General features: G+C 39.5%; 1 protein-coding gene across 1 annotated transcript; it reads right to left on the reverse strand.

Moving 5' to 3' along the window:
• Positions 1 to 1,338: 1,338 nt before the first annotated feature.
• SLC30A5 (solute carrier family 30 member 5) lies at positions 1,339 to 19,772 on the reverse strand. Its single transcript, XM_075079638.1, has 16 exons — positions 19,502 to 19,772; positions 19,086 to 19,208; positions 17,130 to 17,196; positions 15,731 to 15,816; positions 15,309 to 15,396; positions 13,493 to 13,580; positions 12,215 to 12,291; positions 10,875 to 11,045; positions 9,976 to 10,264; positions 9,394 to 9,602; positions 8,155 to 8,312; positions 7,395 to 7,524; positions 5,746 to 5,971; positions 4,247 to 4,473; positions 2,291 to 2,419; positions 1,339 to 1,783 (listed from the first exon to the last, which is right to left on the reverse strand). The coding sequence occupies exons 1-16, from the start codon at positions 19,573 to 19,575 to the stop codon at positions 1,613 to 1,615; spliced, it is 2,313 nt and encodes a 770-aa protein (XP_074935739.1). The 5' UTR covers positions 19,576 to 19,772; the 3' UTR covers positions 1,339 to 1,612.
• Between the last annotated feature and the right edge of the window lie 247 nt (positions 19,773 to 20,019).

A 20,019-nucleotide genomic window follows, 5' to 3' on the forward strand; every position in this document is an offset into this window, starting at 1 on the left:
AAGTCAGTCCTATACTGCAAACAGGGTGTTTTATCACAGCTGCAGATAGCATTTTATCAAAGCACTGGAGGAAGAGAATGGAATGCAAACTTCTTTAACAGTTACAAAAGAAACTATGCCGTTTTCTATAAACAGTCTCACCACAAGAGAAGCAGAACTGCTCAAGGACATTTCAGACTGTATTGCTGGTGAATCTGGTCTGATCATACAATTCCTACCCACTCTATCCTCAAATTCCACTAACATCAAGTCTGTTCTTTGTAATGACACCTGGGTACTGATCCTAAATGCCAGAACAAGGAAACAGTATGACAAGGTAAGACTGCCATGATACATGGGATGATGAAAGACTCATTCTTGCTAACCACTGAATCGATTTGCTGGATTCCAAGGAAAACATTTAAGGGCTTCAGACAAGAAAAGGGGGCACAGGAAGACTGTAAGCAGATGTAAGGATAACAAACTCTGAAGAAGTATGTTATTACCCTGTTCACAGGTTTTCAGTGAAGACAGAGATTTGTTTTCTTCACAGTATTAAGACCCCAACACCCATAATTCTTTCTTAAAAACACTCTCTCCCTTTCCAGTCAAAAAGTCTCAATTTACAGTATGTTACAGCGACTTGCCAAGTCCCAGACTACTGGCACAGTTTGGCATTCTAAGCCTGGACTGCTTCCTTGGGCAATACACAGAGGTACAGCTGGCTACGGTACACCTGCAGCTGTGTCATGGTGTTATGAGCAACATCAAATAAATGACAGAATAAAATATCTTGAAGAGGTGAAGTTAAGCTGAGTGCTAGGATGCTCACTGATTAATTACTTTAAGCTTCAAACTATGGCATTTGCAGTTATTCATACAAAAAGTACAAAAAAATTACTTTAGAGAGTGTTTTTTTGATTCTGAGTCTTCCCAGGAAACAGAAAACTGTCTGCAATTTCTTCCCCTCCCAATTTCTTACTGTTAACCTGTAGATTTCTCTCCCTAAAAAAATAATTTGATATAAATTTAAAATGGTGACATCTATTTGCTCTGATGCATTAAGTTTAGAAACCAGATTTGTATGCCAAGCCATAATATAAAAACTTTGAACTTCTATGATCTATCAAAGTGTACAAAAACCATGACTTCATGTTTTTTTTTCTCCCCATAATAAACGTGTAATTTTTTTTCAATCAAAGAGTCTTCAAGCTATGATTGAAAGAAAGAAAAATATTTTTCAGTTGATCATGTTTGCATTTCAATATAAACTATTTCCATTTCCCACTGCTAACATGAAATTGTAATCATAATGTTCCATACTTAAGAGAAATTATGGAATATATCCGTGCTCATCCACAAGTTTCAAGACTTCTGTTTAATAAACACCAAGTACAGTATTTAAGATTTCCATTATTTTCACATATACAGCAAATGTTCACATCCATCTTATTTCCTTTATAAAAGCATCTTGATTCAATTTTAATAAAGATAGTATGCTTAAAAAAAATTCAAATATATAGTACATTTGTTTCTGTACATGTATGTGCAATATCTCCTGACAAAAGACAATATGAATATGGAATCCTACAGCTTCACCATTTTCACCTCCTTTGGCAAACACAACTTTGTATCACATGATGTAAGTACCATCTTTGTAGTATTTCATGGATTCCAGTTGCTGGGTCATTGCGAGGACATCCTGAAATCCTGTACTGAGTCCGGACATGTGTTGAAAATAAGCTTCCTTCTCCACTTGGACAGTTAGGTTGTTTACACCAGCATCTTTCAGAATTGCTGTAACCTGAATAGAACAGTATGGTTAACATTTAGTGTTACACCTTATATGCATCTCACAGTAGCCTGCAATATTCTGGCTCTAAAATACTCTCGATTAAAAAAACAGCATAACTGATTTCCAGAAATCAATTTTCTGGAAAGCGAAGACTAGCTTCAGAGGGTACAGCTTTGCAACTTCTGCATAATGGGTAATTCTCAGTGTCTTAGATAAGGAAATTAGTATCTTTTTAAGAAAAAAGAAAAACCTGTGGCAGATAGACACTGGTAAGCCAATTATAAACCCAAAATGAGCATCCAGATATCTCTGCTGCTTACTGCCTGTTTTGCAGCATGAAATCCACCTCCTCCTTTTGTCAGAGCAGATGTAGTGCCACTATCAACTGTGAGAAAAAAAACCAGACTTTTTTGTTGCTGTTGTTTTGGCAGATGTTTTAGCAAAGCAACTTATGACTGAAAAGGTGCTATAGAGTAGGAAATGAAGACATTAGGATCTAAAAACCTTGCATCTTACCTGCTGTACAATTCTCTGTTCCATCACATCCGATACTGCTTGCACGTGTATTGTACCGGCCACAACACTTGCAGAGTGACACCAAAAATGAGGATCTCTGTAGGATATGACTCCTTCTATTTTCTGAATCTGTAAAGAAATTACATTAGCAACAATTAATTTAAGAACACATTTTAAACTTATGTATGTACATTGATATTGGTGGCAAAAATTTCACAGGAAAAAGAAGCTGTAGAGTAAAGCAGCTTTCCAGCTAAGCTGTATACAGAAATACATAGTATTGAAAGATCACCTTGCTAATACTGTCAAAGACCAGAAGCTAGAAGCCAAACTAAATGGAAAACCCAGCAGAGTACAATGCTAAATAGAACAAGAAAAAAAATTATTTAGTGTACAGATCACAAAAACACTGATGGACAGACCAAACAAGAAAGCTGGCTAGGCAGGTAACCATTTCCAGGGCATCTGCTACTTCACCAGCCAGAGTAAGCGCCTATTTAGTTACCATAGCTGGGCTGAATTCAGACACAGAATATTTTCCCATAGTTTATCATGTTTTGTTATCCGTCCTTGGACTGCACCTGGCTGGGGCGGATTGAAGTTTTTTCACAACAGCCAATACGGTGCCCTGTTTTGCATTTGTGCCTAAAACACTTTTGATAACACAGCATTGTTTTGGTTGTTGCTGAACCGTGCTTGGACACTGTCAAGGTTTTCTCTCTTTCCCACACCGCCCCAGTCCCAGCAAGGAGGCTGGGGGTGGGCAAGAAGCTGGGAGGGAACACAGCTCAAGTTGGCCAGAGGGATGTTGCATGCCATATAACGTCATAGACAGCAATGAAAAAACTAGGTAGAGGAAGAAGGGGGTCTTCTGGCTTCCAAGGCAGCTGTTGCTTAGACACTGTCTGGGTATCGGTCTGCTTGTGGAAAGTGGTACGCTGCTTGTTTTTTCCCCTCTCCCTCCTTTGCTTGTTAAACTGCCTTTACGCTGCTCCCAGAGCCTGCTTTTGCTTGTCCTGTTCTCTCCTCTGTCCCACCAGCAGTGGTGGTGGTAAAGGGGGAATGAAAAAGTGGCTGCCAGCTGGCTGGGGTCACCTTTGCTTCCTAGCATACTGTTTTACTATAATGTACTTTTAAAAATGCTTTTCCTATTATCTTTTGATTAATTGCTCTTTTAACTGTTTTCAGAAAGGACGTTGTTCTTCCTCAGTCTCCCAGAATTGCTTTCTGTCTTCCCTCATCAAAAAGTGAAACCCCACTCTGCACCTCACTTTCCTTTCATTACATAAGTCTCTCCCAGCCAATTTCCATTTATTCTTTTCTTTCTCATGCAGACAAGAACAAATCTCCCCCTCTAATAACTGACAGTACACCATCAGGATAGTCTTCTTTGCTGCCTCTGTTCGATGGTATACTCAAAGAACATGTAGCTAGTTCTTTGACAGAGGGCAGTTCACCACACTGAGGTCTGCACTACAATTCTGGGCAGGAACTTCAAATGAGCCAATACTGTAGAGTAAGTACAGCCTTGAAGTAAATACTGTACTGCAGCCCTTCATGATATGGACACATAAGAAAACCTGCAATTACCGGGTCAAGATACAATCTTGCAGCCTGAACTGTACACACCAAGTTTAAAAAGACCGCAAGCTTTTGGCAATGGCAACGTTACCTTCTTAGTTCCAAGTACCTTTCCCAGAGTGTTACTATACTTGTCTGAAATCATGAGCTACCCATAAAAGTAAAAAATTGCAAGTTTTTTAGTTGCAAAACAACTTTAATCAGTAGGACTCCTAATCCTGTCACGTCTGCAAAACAGATTTAAAACAACTTCAGAATGAAGTTGTCTAAGACAACAGAAGCTGTCAGACTGAACTACTTGTGTTTAACAGTTATCAAAAACAGTTATAGCTGTGTATGTTTGTATATGAAAACATTTAGAATTGTAGTTCTGACCTTTTCTAAAGCAGCATGCAGGTCCTTCTCCTGTTCTGGGGGTATCCTCAATAAAAGCACTTGACAGGCATCTTTCAATAGTGGGATAACACTAAGAAAAATCAATGTAGCAATAAAGAGAGAGCAGAGCGGATCAGCTATGAGCCATCCGAATTGCTGAATAAATATTGTGGATACGATAACACCAACACTGCCAAGAGTGTCTGCTAACACATGCAGAAACACACCTGAAAATAAAATAAACTGAGTGATTAAGTTGAACAGTTCTGTTTAAAACGTACATCTATGTTCAATAGCAGAATCACAGAGGGTTTACTAAATATAACAAACACCACCCAAGCTAAATAGAGGCAACTATCTGCCTAACTGGGTGCAAAATTAAATGAAACATTTAGCTTTTCTAATGTTTAATTAGAAATTAATGTTAAAAAAAAAATCTTTACAGTGCAATGATCTAGGCAGGCATTTGCAGATTAAACCAAACATGCAGTAGTCTTTAAATTGTTAGTGGGATTTGTACTATATAGCATAACCATTTAACTCTGCATAGAGGAGACTCGCTGATCCTTAACAGAGGATAAAATATCAATATAAATGCCTTGGCCTGCTAATGCAGACAGATTTTACTGTACCATTTGGTTTTTGTATGCCAACTCTGTTCCTATTTTATAAGAAGATTGTCTATCTGCTACTGCTAGGAGTAATCCTTTATACTGATTTAATGGTGGGTAGCATTCTCAGCACACACTCAAAAGGCACAGAAAAATTGTCTCCAATCGTTTGTAAGATTACTGCTAGTTAAGTGTCATGATTTGAAAGAATACTGAAATAGTTAAGAGTATGGGCGGTCTTCACAAAAATGCCAGACAACAGAATAGTCAACTGAACTAGGACCTAAAATAACCAATGAAATATGAGACTATTAGCTAAAGAGCTTATACTCTGACAAGCTATGCTGAAATTGTGTATGTCCTACCCTTCTCGGTTAGCTTCTGATTTTAGATTTGAAAATAAAGTTTCATCTTTACCACCTTATCTTCTGAATCACAAATAGAAACATATTCTAGACTGCTGGTCTGCATTTGTTCTTCTGCTTCTTATCCCCTCCCCTTGTGTTTTTACAAACAGCTGTCACAGTATACCTAGAAACATGGTAATACCTTTATAGATAGAGATGGATCCTAGAACTATGAACATTCAATAAGGTTTACAATGACTGTTTATTAATGTTAATGAAGCCTGTGGATTAATGCTTTGTATTGGTCCTTAGGTATTACCCATATCTAAGAAAGCCATGCAAAGAAACATTTCAAATATGTTTTTTCAAGTTAAACTCACTAATGAAGAAACAGAGAAATTCACATATACTATATTAAATGGCTGTCAGATCACCTCTGGAGATTTTAAGAATGATGCATTGTATGGGGTATGATTCTGAAAATCTTCAAAGTCTGCTGGAAATCACATACATTGTTTATGATTCAGCAGTCTGTACTTGCCTCTCATGTTGGTGTTCATGCTCCCTCCAGAAGCCCCATGGGAATGTCCATGGCTGTGCCCATGGTCACTGTGGGAGTGGCCATGCCCGTGCCCGTGGCTGTGGCCGTGGTGAGAATGGCTGTGATCGTGTGAGTGACAACCTCCCCGAGAAGCCCCATGGGAGTGCGCGTGGCTGAAGGCACAGATACCAACAAGGTTTACGATCAGGCCTCCAACAGAGACTGGCTGTGAGAGGGAGAGAAGTCTTTAACGTCACTGCATCTTCCCAGGTGTTCAAGTTTATTTTCTAGAACATGGCAATCAGAAACATTGTGAACTAATAAAGGAAAACTGTGGAAGCATTAACATCTACAGAAGGATTATTCCAATGTAGATTCCTCATCATATTCCTTTCAGTATAGAAGCTGTTTTCAACGGAATTTTCTTCCCCTCTCAAAAAAATCAAATTCTTCCCAAAAGCGCCACGCAATAACCACTACCAAAATGCAAAACCTAGCATCCACAGATCAGGATAAGATAGCAAATTTAGTGTTAAGAAGGGGTGATTGATTTGATTTACTTTTAAAAAGACAAAACGTGGTTTGAATAAGAGCTTTTCTTCACTGGCAAAAAAAAGTATGCTGTATCTAGGACATCGACAGTCCTCTAAAATCGTACTTAAGTGAAGACAGCAACTATACCCCTTTATCGGTTGAGTTCTGCTTTTTATCTGTCTGCCTACTTTTCTACTCCTCTCTCGAAAAACTAGCCAAGTGTAAGTAATTCCAGATCATAAAGGAGTTAAGCTAGTCCTTGGGTTATTCAGACCTTTCCTTGGCTATGCAGACTGTGCTCATGTAGAGGGGATAACCACTCCCACCCCCATGAAACAAAGTCAGTAGTGAAAATGGAGCAAATATTGAAGATTACAAATAAAAAAAATCAGGCCTTGATTCAAGCAATGCACATTTCTGATTGTGCCTAACATAAAAATCCTCTTTGTTACTGAAGACAGCATGAGAGCATGAATTCATGTGTGTGTGAGAGAGAAAATAAGTGAAGCTGGAAATGTGATAAATGAAGGTTTGGATTTGCCGAATTCTGTAATTAAAAAAAATTAGTTTGAAGAAAATGAATAATTGCATTTGAAAGAAAGGGATGGAAGCTTGAAAATTTGAGTGGAGAGCCCCTGAAGAGGCTGTGGCTGTTAGAGAGACACAGGTGTAATTAAGATCAGCTATGCACAGCTTCATGATTGGTTATACCATAGTAACACACTCAGCATAATGTTATGAATTCTGGCTGATTTTTGAGGTTACTCAGAGACTAACATAATATCTTTTCTGTAATAATTTTCACTGGTATACATAATAGCAGAACCACATTTAGGCTCATACAGATTATGTCCTTAGTATCTTTTACTGTAGGAAGACCACCATCTAAAGAGATCAGAGCTGTAACGTCTACGAAAAAAATTCAATTTAACTGTTATAATTAAATAATATTCATTAAAACTAGAATTTGGATTTTAAAATTAGAATATTTTAAAAAGTCAAGGCACAGTTTAGATCTCTTGAGTATGCAACTTTACTCTCCTTAACTTTTTTAAGATGAACATGAATGAACCATTAACTGCCAAACAACATTCAAACAGAATGACAAAACTTACAGTTAGCATATTTGTATCTATGTCTGGAGGATCGACCAGTCTGGCCACTGATTCCATGAAGACAAAGAAAGCAATTACCATCAGAAAGAGGCCGTTAATAAATCCAGAGAGAATTTCTACACGTCCATACCTGAAAGCAAGCATACATACTTTTGAGAGTGAAGAACGGGTACTCTGAACAAATTTCAAAGTTACAATAAATAAAGTTTTAACACATTTAACACAGGATTAAGATTGGTTTGATTTTGAACTAAATGCCACAAAATCATGCCTTAATTTCTGGGTTATTTATTTCTGACCTAGTTTGCAACTGTCTGAACACCAACAGTATAGCTATAATAGTGGAATTATTTTTTATATATGCTGCACATTCCAGGCTTCAAACTGCTAAACCGCTGCGCAATGTAACCATACAAATTTTGATTATGTCAGCACAATTGAAATCCTCATAAAAACACTGACTTCCAACATATATTTTGTTTGTCGTATATACATATTGAGTGTGGCAATTTCTACATAATATTCATAGTGATAAAGTTTTATTTGTAGAGATAAATGAAAATTACATTTCAGACACTTTTTTTGCTGGAGTAAGAAGGAAGAATAGCATGAACACAAATGGAACAGAAAAGAGACATAGCAAAAAGTGCACAGAAGCAGACACCATTAAAACATCCCGAACACCTTTACAGCAGTGCATTTTGAAAATGAGCAAGTAGAATAATTTTCAGATAATCCTTAAAGAACCTCATATACATACCCATAGGAAAATATGCGAGTTGCTTTCCATCTTGTCATCAAAGCTGCAAAAAGCCCCATCACTAATGCAGAACAATCAAAAAGCATGTGAAATCCATCAGAAATAAGACCGAGGCTATTGGTCCATACTCCATAAAAAAGCTCCACAAAAGTGAACGCCTAAAACGAAAGAGTTTGAATTTTTCCTTGAACATTATCTTGTAAATTAATGTCTTAGTAGCTAGCAGGAAACTCTCTTCATCTTAGGACTCTTGACAGTTTTCACAGGTATTGTTCAAAGTATTTCTAGACCATTTTCTCTCTCCTCCAATGAAATAAAAACAAATGACCCATTCCAAGCCTATGAAGAGGTATTTTTGAACCCACCCTCCCAAAAGCCTGAGACCCAAGAAAACAACCCACTACAGGAGCAGATTTAGGTTTTCACTTAGAATTTTAAACTGAAGTTTGCAGACAAAGTTTTAAGCATTTGTCATTAAACAATGTAACAGCTCTGATGTGATCTATGCTATGCTATGCTGTCTATACATCTGTTCCGTAAAAATTTTCTTCACCAATTAGTTGACCATTTAAATCTTGTGAATTAGTTTTGAGAAGGGTACCCAAAGAAACATTTTTAATACATATATTCTCCCTGTACAATTTACTGTTATTCACTGGTCTGCCTATAAATTTTCTTTCCGATTTTTCATGTTCCATAATAGAATTCCTTAAAGTTATCAGGGATACTTCAAGTTTCTTCCCCTATTTTCTTGGATAATTGTCAAAGAACAAAGAGAGATCTTTGCAAATGAGGTTCTACCAATCTTGCTTACTGCTTAATCTTTTCCTATTTGAGAGAGAAACTAGAAATAAACCCAGCCTACTCCAAAATGACACTGCTCAATCCCACCCTTCCTATTTTGTTGTTCCCACCCTCAAAGGCCTTATTAGTTTAAGCTTATTTTCTGGTAACATTGAGATACCTCAATTTTAAACATACCAACAGACAAGTATTTACTTAATGGTACAATAGTTACATATACAACTAGTGCGACACCATGACAACAAATCACAGTGACCTGCCACTTACTGTAAGATTAGCATAAGAATCTTCTATTTTAATATTCCATCTAATGAAACTACTCTATCAAGGGTCACTTCACAAACAAACTATCATGGAAACCTTTAAAAGAATAACTCTTCTTTCTGTACTATGTAGGTACTACTGTGATTGGGTTCGAAAAAAACGTGCACTTACCAGATTTAGGCACAAGAAATAGAAGATCTGCCTAGAATCATACTCCTCAAGGATTTGTTTCAGTGACTCCTTAATAAACCGGGGTAACGACTGAGAGCTCTGCTGTAATGCGTCACCCATGAAGTTATACAGAGGAGTGCCTTCAGGGGAATAGCCAATAAGGGTACCCTTCTGCCCTTTCCTGGAGGGGGAGGACAGGATATTGGCAGCTGCAAGGAAAGTATTGAAGTTTTTGTTGCGTTGCTGTTTCTAAGCTTCACAGCTGTTTTATAACGTCTTTTATCAGCAATCAAAGCTTACATGAAATTTGCAGGCAGCAAACTGATTGTCAACTTCATCTTGAGGTTTATCATTAGATTTCATTGCCATGTGAGATTAGATCATCACTTCCATAACAGAACAGATCTATTACATTCCTTTTTTTTGCAGACAGACAGTGAAAGAGCACAAAGTCACAGGTCCTTTTTATTCAAAAGAATCCATAAAAGCTGATCCAAAATAATTCTGCCCACATCTGTTTTCCAATTGGCTTCCCAGCCACACAGACAATAGATTCATAACAAGATAAATAAGAATACGTACATAAAATGAAGAAGACAGCACTCACTACCACCCCTCCAGAAAGAACGTGCTCTGTGCTTTCATGGTGTGGTGGCTTGTTCATAGCTCGAAGCTGGTCCGTTATTGGATGTGTCCAAAAGTTGCCAAAAAGCAGTGCACTAATAAAAATAAGAAAGGATCCATATCGAGCACATGTGGAAGCTTCCATCTTGACAGAGCATATGGACTCCACGTAGAAATCCAGGATCACAACAAAAAAGATGACTGTTATGAAAGGCATGATGAGAGAAGACCAAGATTCGACTTTACTCTGCAACAAAAAATACATTTCAAATAGGATTGTTCACCATTAGATGTGACTGTTGATGTAGCATTGAATCTAGTTCACTTTCATTACAAATGTTTTCAGCAATCCACCAAAACATAAGCACTTTTATACTTTCAATTTATCACATAAACCCAAATTTCTAGCTATAGACAGACACATACAGCTATGCCATATGCAATGCCATGTTTGCAATGGTCTACTCTCCCTAAGCATTCAGGCATAATGAACACATCTTTAAATTATAATAATCTACTCCTCAGATAAAATAAGAGCCCTGTATTTAAAATAAAATAAAACAGCCCTGTATTTATACAGTCATTAATACTTGTGCAATGTTAGTATAGGAATCCAGGATACAATATATGAGCTAGAAAGATGAAATAAAGTTATCACACAAAAGAGGAAATTAAGGTATCATGCAGATATAAATCCAAGCACAGAGGAAAAATTTCAAACAGCACCTACTAGAAAAATAAAGATGACAACTTTGGTAATTTTAAAGATATTTTAAAGAAAATATTTAAATTGCATTTCACAAGCAGAAGCATTACAAAAATTATTTATTTTTATACTGTTATACTTGCTATCTTACCTCTGTTGTCAGAGAGAGAACAATAACCCACGGGCACAAGAGAAGGACGGACACAAGATGAGACAAAGCTTGAAGACGCTTGGCTCCACCTAAATCTACAGATAGTTTTCGGGAAGCCATGTGAAAACCAACCTTACAGCACAATGCAAGTACCAGAAGCAGCACTCCTCCCTGGAAACATAGAGGAATCCTGTTAACATTTCTTGAGAGCCAAATACCTCACTCCAAACAAAGGGACACTTAAATGAAAAAAAAGATTAATATGCTTTCCCTAACTTATCAACAAAAGCCAAAGATAGGATATTTCCTCTAATTGTTACTCTAGCTAAAAACAGTAATATAGCACACATGGTTATACCTCAGCACTATTCACAACAGCCTAATATGACTTGAAGTTTAGAACTCTTGATAGTGTTAACTTGCATACAACGGCAGCGAACTGGTAGCAAACAGTACAGAAAGAGAAAGAAAAATTGCACAAAGCTGGGTTTCCTATCTTCCATTATTACAAGTGTTGCAGGTAAACCCTAAAAGTGTCACGTCACCTTGGCCTCTAACCCTTTCATAACCTCTGTGTTCACTCACCTTTAATTGCACCATACCATATTTCTTCACAGTATTTTGTTCCAGAATTGTTCTATAAATGACTCACAAGATACACATACAGCACCTGCCTTTGCTTAGATCACACTTGCTTTGTGCACAGTTAACCAGTCTCTAACATCTGATTTATTTTATGTTAACACTTTCTCAGCTGCTCCATATATTTTTTCCTGTTTTACTCCTCAGAGCAGCCACTTTTGCAACAAGACTAAGCTAACAAAACAACTCAATCAGCCAGGTCAATCCCATACAGTAAGATTTTGATACTCAGTTATTCACGACACTGATTATAATGGGACTATACTGCTGAGACGTATCAGAATCTGTGTCTTCAAATACAAGCCTCTAATGTAAAGGAAAGACTGGGGAAAGCAGCAATAAAATACAGACCCCAAAAGTGAGCCAGAAATGTATTGTATGCAAAGCATTATGAACATCCAGAACACTGATGACATGGACTACTTTAGGGTAATTTTAATGAGACTTTTTAGGCTATGCATTACAGCAAAGTCCTTATCAGCTATGCAAGTTGAATATTGTGTGGTTTGGCCTGCTGTATTGAAGCTGCTCCTACTCAATCAAGATGAAAAAAATCACACTGCTAGTTCAGTTCCAATATAGGGTGGGGATCTTGAACTTTTTGGTTTTGATTTAGGCTTGGATTAGCTCTGAGATGGTGAAATTCTTACCTGCAAAACTTAGATAAATATTAACCTACTAAAATACAAATCCTTTACCTTGTGATCTGCAACACCCAGGAAAGCAATGATCGTATACAGAACATGGGTAAGAGCACTGTCATGATGCCCCTCAGCTAAATAAAAAAAAAATTAAGGAAGAGTTTCATCTGGTATTTTTTTTTAAACCAAAGAAAAGGCAGATATAGCAGAAGACCATGGGAAGCAGAAGTAACCAAACTGAGCTTTAATGTTTACCCCATCCTTACAATTTAGGAAAAATGAAAATATTTCCACAGAAAATAAATAGTTTAAAATATTTGAAAAAAAAATAGTATTTTGAAACCTGATAACATAGTCACTGTTAAATAGTGCACAGAAGTCATGATACAGGATTTATGTTAATTTTGGCAATGAGACTTCAAAAAATATACTCAACAGCGTTCAAAATTAGATTGATTTTCACTAAATGCACTAAAACAGTGGGATGTCTAAAATATGATCTGTATCTGTCCAGTTTCTAAATACTGAAATGCTAGAAAACAAAGAGTAATTGACAAGCACAACCCAGTAAAGATTAAAATAATGATAGCTTCTGGGAAAACTACTAGAGGGCACTTAAATAATAAATTTACCCACTGAAAACTCAGTGGATTAATTGATACTATTCCTGAATATACCATTTGCATCTATAATTCCATGTTTTCATCCTTCTTTGAGAAAGTTTACTTTCACCTTGGTTTGTTTTTACTGCCCATCTTTAGATGTACCACTTTTTGTCAGTACGCTTCACTATGGTGAAAAGACCTGATGAAAACTTACTTCAGAATCACTTCTAATTAACACACTGGCTTTGAAAGCATGTTAGCTAGCTTGCATTTACAGTTTGAAGTCTCTTGTTGGAGATACTGCAGGCTATTTCACACCACTTTCCAGCTTTGCAGATGAACTGATATTACCACATCTGCAAAAGCACAAAAGCATCTCTCCGGGTATACCAAAAAGACTGCCAGCCACACTGTCAGCCACTTACTGCACACACTTAAGCTACAGCTTCTAGGAATCCTAAGTGGTCTGATATGTGCAAATAGGCAGGGAGCATTTAACTAAACTTAAAATCTATAGCTCTGTTCTAAGTTATCAACAAAGTAAGCAATGCCATTCATTAGGCTGTATATATCAGTACTTAGATGTAAAAGTATAATCTTATGCTATATTCTTGAAAGGTAAGATTCCTATTAAAAATGCAAGCATATTTAATTTAGTGCATTCAACTTCACACTCACTCTGCTCCAGTAATGACAGGCACTTGCTCTTGGACATAGCAAGAAAGGATACGATGTTCTGCTATTTTAGCCATGAGGTCATCATTATCAAAAAGTAGTAAGCAGATGACAGCTATGATGAAAAATGCAGCACCTCTTGTCTGTAAAAAAAACCAAACAAGACCAAAATAAAAAAACAATGAACCAAAAAAACCCCCACCAAACCAAACCAATTCTGTAACAAAACTATTCTGTAATAGATTAATATAAAAAAATCCAGGAAATCAGCCCCTTCCCTCCCCCCTTCCTGATAAATATAAGCATATTTTAGTTTGTTAAGAAAAACATGAGGAAAAGAACCATTTTTTTAAAAAAAGTGGCCTTGCCAATATAATTTTAGATTTATCCAATTTTTCAGATTTACCAGATAACTCAGGGCAAATCACCACTGTAACAAGCCAGAAGCCTGTATCTTACGAACTTCAAGTGTGATTGCTTCCTTCATGATGTGTTTCTGCCTGCCAGAATGCAAAGTCACTTAAGCCTGATGATTTAATATTCTGTAGCATCAAGAAGCTATAAACAAGATCTAGTGGACAAATTGTAGTATTTTGTCTTACGGAAGGTAAAGGATAGAGCACCGTGCAAAGGCTCTGAGAAAGCAGAGCTCCGCAGTGCTTTCATGAGGAAGGGACAGAAGCAACTATGAAATTCCAGCTCCCAGAGCTTTCACCACCCTGACTTGGAACACTGAGCTCTACAGCTAAAAACTACCATTACAATTCATCTTCTGAAGCTATCACATACTTGGTTTGGAAAGTCAGCTGACTTATCTTTGCCACAATTCACTTCATAAAGCTGAACCACTCAGAGGACAGGGTTATTGCTCTGTTTTTTCTACCTTAGACACGCAGCTTACCTGCCAAGTGTGGTCCACTAAGATACAGACTGGCGAAGAACCCCTCTGAAGCTATACATTTACCTTTTGGGTGGATGGCTAGGAGAAAAGCTTCAGGCTGGATGCCCTAAGCATCTCAATTCGAGGTGGGTGGGGGTAGAGCGTCAGAGCAGATGACTGCTACTCACTCTAAGGTCAGCCTAAAAGCAACTAGGGCACTCCAGCAACAGTTATGAGACAGAGATTTCAAAATTCCCAGCCTGAGGCAGGACCAAAGCCAGACTTTCTCTTACACAGCAAGTACTCTAGCCTCAGGTGTATGACATCACAAGGTATCTTCCTCCACCTACCACTGTTTTTCAGGGAGAGCGGCCAAGACTGCTAGGTGCTGGTATGAGCTCATTTCATTTAGGGCCAATACAGCACAGTTACAGAAAGCCTTGCAAAACTGCATGTAATGAGACTCAGACAAAGGATGTTTCAAGTACAGATCTCTGACTAAGTGAAAGACTGGGCCCAAGTACTCAACACATATAGGCTCATGCAGACACTGAAGTAGAGAACTTTTTGGCAGAAAAAAATGAAGTATGTAAAAAGCTACAGACATTGAAGAGGCTAGGCAAGGATCTGGGGACCGTATTGCTGGACTTCTGTACCTAAAGGCCAGGACCACTACATGCTGTTAGTTTAAACACAAAATTCATTACAAACAATGCTGAAGTGCAAAAATAATTCTCAAGGTTCCTTTCTGCCTATACACAGAAAAAATTCTCAGATAGCTGCTATGGATATCCAAAAGCTCTACCCACTGTTTTTCTCTTAACGTCTCCTCTATTATTCCAACTGGTACAGCTTATCATTTCACCACTAACTAAAAAAAGCACAGTTTCTATCAACATAGGTTCAAAACACTGTTTGTTCTGGGTAAACAAGCACTTGAATTTATAGCACTCAGTATTTTTTAAATGTGGTAAAATGAATTTTTAAATACCTTTGCTGGTCCTCCACCTGAGCTTGTGAACAAGACACTAAGGAGTGACAGCACAACCACATCACTGTGTTCAAACAGCAACAATGTCCTATAAAAAAGTGAAATAAACACTTGTGTCCACTTACAAGTTTACCTCAAAACCTTGATATATATTATTTCAGCTGAAATTTAATGACACAGCAGTCAAAGAATGAATGAAGAAAATTACAAGTTCTACAGAAAATTATATGTAGTTTTTCCCAAGCACAACAGAGTTCATAGGAAAAAGCATAAAGATTCATTTCAAATTTCAAAAAATAAAGCAAGAGGCTGGCATCATGGGCTGATGGACAGAGAATAAAGAACAAGGGAGCAAGACAGGGAAAGATCACAAAAAATAGCTTAAAAAGATAAAACTTTCCTTATAGTAAATACATATTTACCTCAGTGGTCCACAAAGAGTAAGGCCAAAAAACCACAAGAGTGAAATGATACATCCCACAACAGCATGCTTAAAAATTTTGATCCACTAGAAAAGAAAGGTATTTCATTATAATTTTTTCCACAGTTTCAAAATAAACACCCCATTATTAACATTCTTTTAGCACAGTAACTGTAGAAATAGAGGGGGAAACATATGCTCTGCAAGTTCTGCAAAATTTAGAGTATGATTATCTTCTTACCTACTTTGCCAGGAAACTAAGGCTTGTTTTGACATATTATGAACTAGTTATTTCTTTTCTACCACACCATTAGATTCTACAGTACAGTCTCCGATCTCTTTCACAAAAAGCCTGGAAAAAAAGCTGAAAAAAATCAAGTCCGTGTACCTGTCAAAGATGCTGTTTATTTTGTAATCTCTTGTATATATCTGATGGGCATATAAAGAACTAGATAAAACTTCCAAGATAAAGAGACTAAGACCATAGGTCTACAAATATTTATGCATGTGTTAAATTATCTCTTCATGAAGCAGATTATAATTCAGCTATTCAATTCATTAATACCTTTAAATGCAAGTTTCTGAAGGAAAGTAATTTTGGAAATACGTTAAACAAGACAATGTGCCTATGACAGATATCACATCTTCAAAATCCAGAATTTTAAATTTTTTAGCAACAGTGAAACCACAAATGGGCAGATTTTTCCGAACACAAATCAAAGATGCTATTTTTTCCTGTTCACTTTAAAATTCTGTCATACATGTCTAATCATGAAAGTTGACACTGGTTGGAACACTTCTGAGGCTATCCTTCTGATTCTCCCTACTTAGGACAGATACTGATAACCGTGCATGGGTCAAGATTTTGCACACACAATTACATAAAACCAAGATGAATGTGGAGCCAGTGAAGGAAATTTATTTCCTACAAAACAGCAGGTTCCAACCTGGCCCTATAACTTCTCAGGACACTGGGAACTCACCACAGGCCTGCAACACAGTTAGATGACCCTTCATCACAACACACCATGCAGAAAGCAAGTCTTTTGGCATAGGGGACAAGACTGAAGTACTTTGACATTCTGGCAGTCCAGGAACTGCCCTTCTGAACTGTCAAAGCCAGCTAAGTGGATAAGCTCTTTCTGAAAATCCAATTCTCAAAATACATGCTTGTATGGAACAAAGGACCAATCTTTTCACAATACTCTCAAAGGGAATGACAAAAGATAAAAATGCTGTTTTTTACAGTGCACTAGACACAAAGTTAGCTACACACTTCTGGAAATTGCCACCCCATCTTCCAAGCTGAGTAACCTTTGTTCCACTCTAATTTTTGGCAACAGCCACACTGTCAAGAATATCTACAAAAACATGAATCACTATTACATATATCAACTCACCTGACGCTTGGTTATCACTTTTCCAGAAGAAAATGGTTTTTGAAACAAAACCATAAAAAATGCAGACCTGTTAAAAAGATGACGTTTTCTCTATTAATGTATCAGCAGCCCACTTTTCATTCAAACCAGCTCTAAGTAACTAGGTCTCTGATATCAGTCTCAGTTTACAAAATGGCTTCCTCTACATGTCTCATTAAAAGGCCAGTCACCACACTGCATTACACATGTCAGATACCACCACAAAGGTGATGACAAATGAACTTCAGTTGTGGTGAACTTTAAATGCAAGTTCTTCAGAGAATAGCTAATGATAAGTCTACCTGTGATTTAAAAAAATTAAGAAAAAAAAGACCTCAGATGTTTTGAGGAGAACTAATACTATGTTAAATTTTATTAGCAAGATACATACACCCAAAGGCTTATTCACATATGGAATGCCAAACACACAGTAGTGTTAGAAATGGTAAGAAACAGTACACACCTTCCTCAACTGGGATCAGGAGTAAGTGATGGGGAAACAAACTATTGTGCTTGGGAACATGAAAGTGAGAAACCCAGAAATGTAAAAAAATTTGAAATAAAAGGAAAAAATGAGGTTCCAAATGTTCTAAGTCTGCCAAGTTTATTACAGAAAAACTCTTCCACATCATATCAGGTAAACATGAAACAGGATTGTGTCTGCAAAGGTTGTTTCTATATATTAGCTATCAATTTCTACACTTCAGCTCTCAATCAGGGAAAAACTGCAGTTGAAGCTCGTAAGAATGACAGGAATACAAATTATACAGAAGAAAGCTTGTCTTCTACACCCTTCTTAAGAAAACTTGTACATGCCTGAGTTTCCTATGATCAGTACTGTCACAGTATGAAGAATTCTGAAGTAGCAAAACCACTGAAGCTTCTTGAGGGTAGGGAGGTCTTACAGAGATACCTTGATAGACTAGAGAGCTGTGTAATCACCAACTGTACAAAATTTAACAAGAGTAGTGCCAGACTCTGCACTTAGGGCCCGGTAAACCTGGTTATGTGTACAAAGTTGGAGGAGACCAGCCACACAGAGAGATCCAGGGATTTGGGTTGATGGCAAGTTGAACATGAGTCCACAGTGTGACCAGGCAGCCAAAAGCGCCAACTGTGTCCAGGGGTGCATCAGGGACACCATACCCAGCTGCTTGAGGGAGGTTATTGTCCCAGCTCTACACCACATGGGTGAGGCCCCACCTCCAGTACTGTTTGTGGGCTTGGGTGCCTCAGTGTAAGAAGGACATCAAACTGTTAAGAGTGTGTCCAGAGGAGGGCGGCCAAAATGGTGAAAGTTCTTGAAGGCAGGACCCTCAAGAGGTGAGAGGTCTTGGAGCAGTGGCTGAGGTCACTTGGTTTGCTCAGCTTGGAGAACAGAAGGCTGAGAGGTGACCTCATCGCACCCTACAACTTCCTCACGGGGGGTAGTGGAAGGGGACGTGCTGATCTCCTCTCTCTGCTGACCAGCAATAGGACACAAGGAGATGGAATGCAGCTGCATCAAGGGAAGTTCAGATTGGGCATTAGGAAAAGGTTCTTCGCTGAGAGGGTGGTTGGTCACTGGAACAGGCTCTCCAGGGATGTGGTCATGGCACCCAGCCTGTCAGAGTTCAAGGAGCATGTGGTCAACGCCCTTAGTCATTTGGTTTAGTTTTAGGTAGCTCTCTGAGAAGCATGGAGTTGGACTCAATGATTCTTATGGGTCCCTTCCAAATTGAGATAGTCTATGATTCTGAAATTATAGGGAGCAGAGATATGAAGGAAAAATGCTGCTATGAACAGAGTGTTTCCTGGATCTGCTGCTATGCCTTCTCTTCGATTAATCTATTATAACATAATGCAGGGTCTGTCAGCAGGCTTGAAGCTGACACAGCACACTGCAGACAAAGCCTGCTGCAATGGTGGCAGACAAGGCTTCACCCCCTGCACACTCACCCCAGCTGCACCGTAAAGATAAACTGCACGAGGTGGACTGCTTTCAGGAGATCGTAGGATTCAAACAGCCCCACGGCTTTCAAAAACTTGGTGAAGCACAGTAGCACGATGTATCTAGTCAGCCTGCAGAAGAAGACAGGGCAGTGTACAGTTGCGGCCACGCACATGCCGCCGCCCAGACCCAGAGCGGGGCCCGGGCTCAAGCCTAGGCCTCGCCACCGGTCCCTCCTCCTCCCCGTCGGCCCCCCGCTTCAAGCGGAAGAGGCCGGGGCTCCCCCCGCCCCCGCGGGTCGAAGGGCGATGCCCGCTGCTCCCCAGAGGGAGGGACACCGAGGGACGGCCCCCACCGTTGGCGGGGCTCGCCCGAGGCCCCCCTTAACCAGCGGAGCAGCCGCTTCCCCCCGCGCCACCGTTACCGGGCGCTGGGCACATCCACCGGCCCCAGCAGGCCGCCGCCGGCCAAGGCCTGCCCGCTGTACTTCTCCTCCATGCCGGGCGCGGGCCCGCACGCCTGCGAGGGACTGCCTGCGAGGGACGGGCTGTGAGCACTCAGGCACGGCGCCGCGCGCCTGCCCCGCGACGGGGACACCTCATGCTCCGCGGCCGGCCTGCCGCCGCTCCCCCAGCAGGACGGGACGGGCCGGTCAGGGCCGGGCTAGGCCGCACGCCGGACCCTGCGCATGCGCCGGGCGCAGTGCGCAGGCGCCCCAGCAGAGGGGTCAGCGGGCGGGGTCGGCACATGCACGGGGCGGGGCCCCACCTCTCAGGGGCGGGGCCCCACCTCTCAGGGGCGGGGCCCCACCGCGCACTGGTGGGCCTCCGCCATTTGAGGGCGGTGGGGGTCGGGGCTGTCCGGTGGGTTGTTCGGTGTCGGTGGCGCCTGTCTGATACACCCTTCCCCCCCCCCCCCCCCCCGCACCGCCTTGGGTCGCGC

This window comes from Phalacrocorax aristotelis, chromosome Z (assembly GCF_949628215.1).
Source record: "Phalacrocorax aristotelis chromosome Z, bGulAri2.1, whole genome shotgun sequence".
Taxonomy (NCBI): domain Eukaryota; kingdom Metazoa; phylum Chordata; class Aves; order Suliformes; family Phalacrocoracidae; genus Phalacrocorax; species Phalacrocorax aristotelis.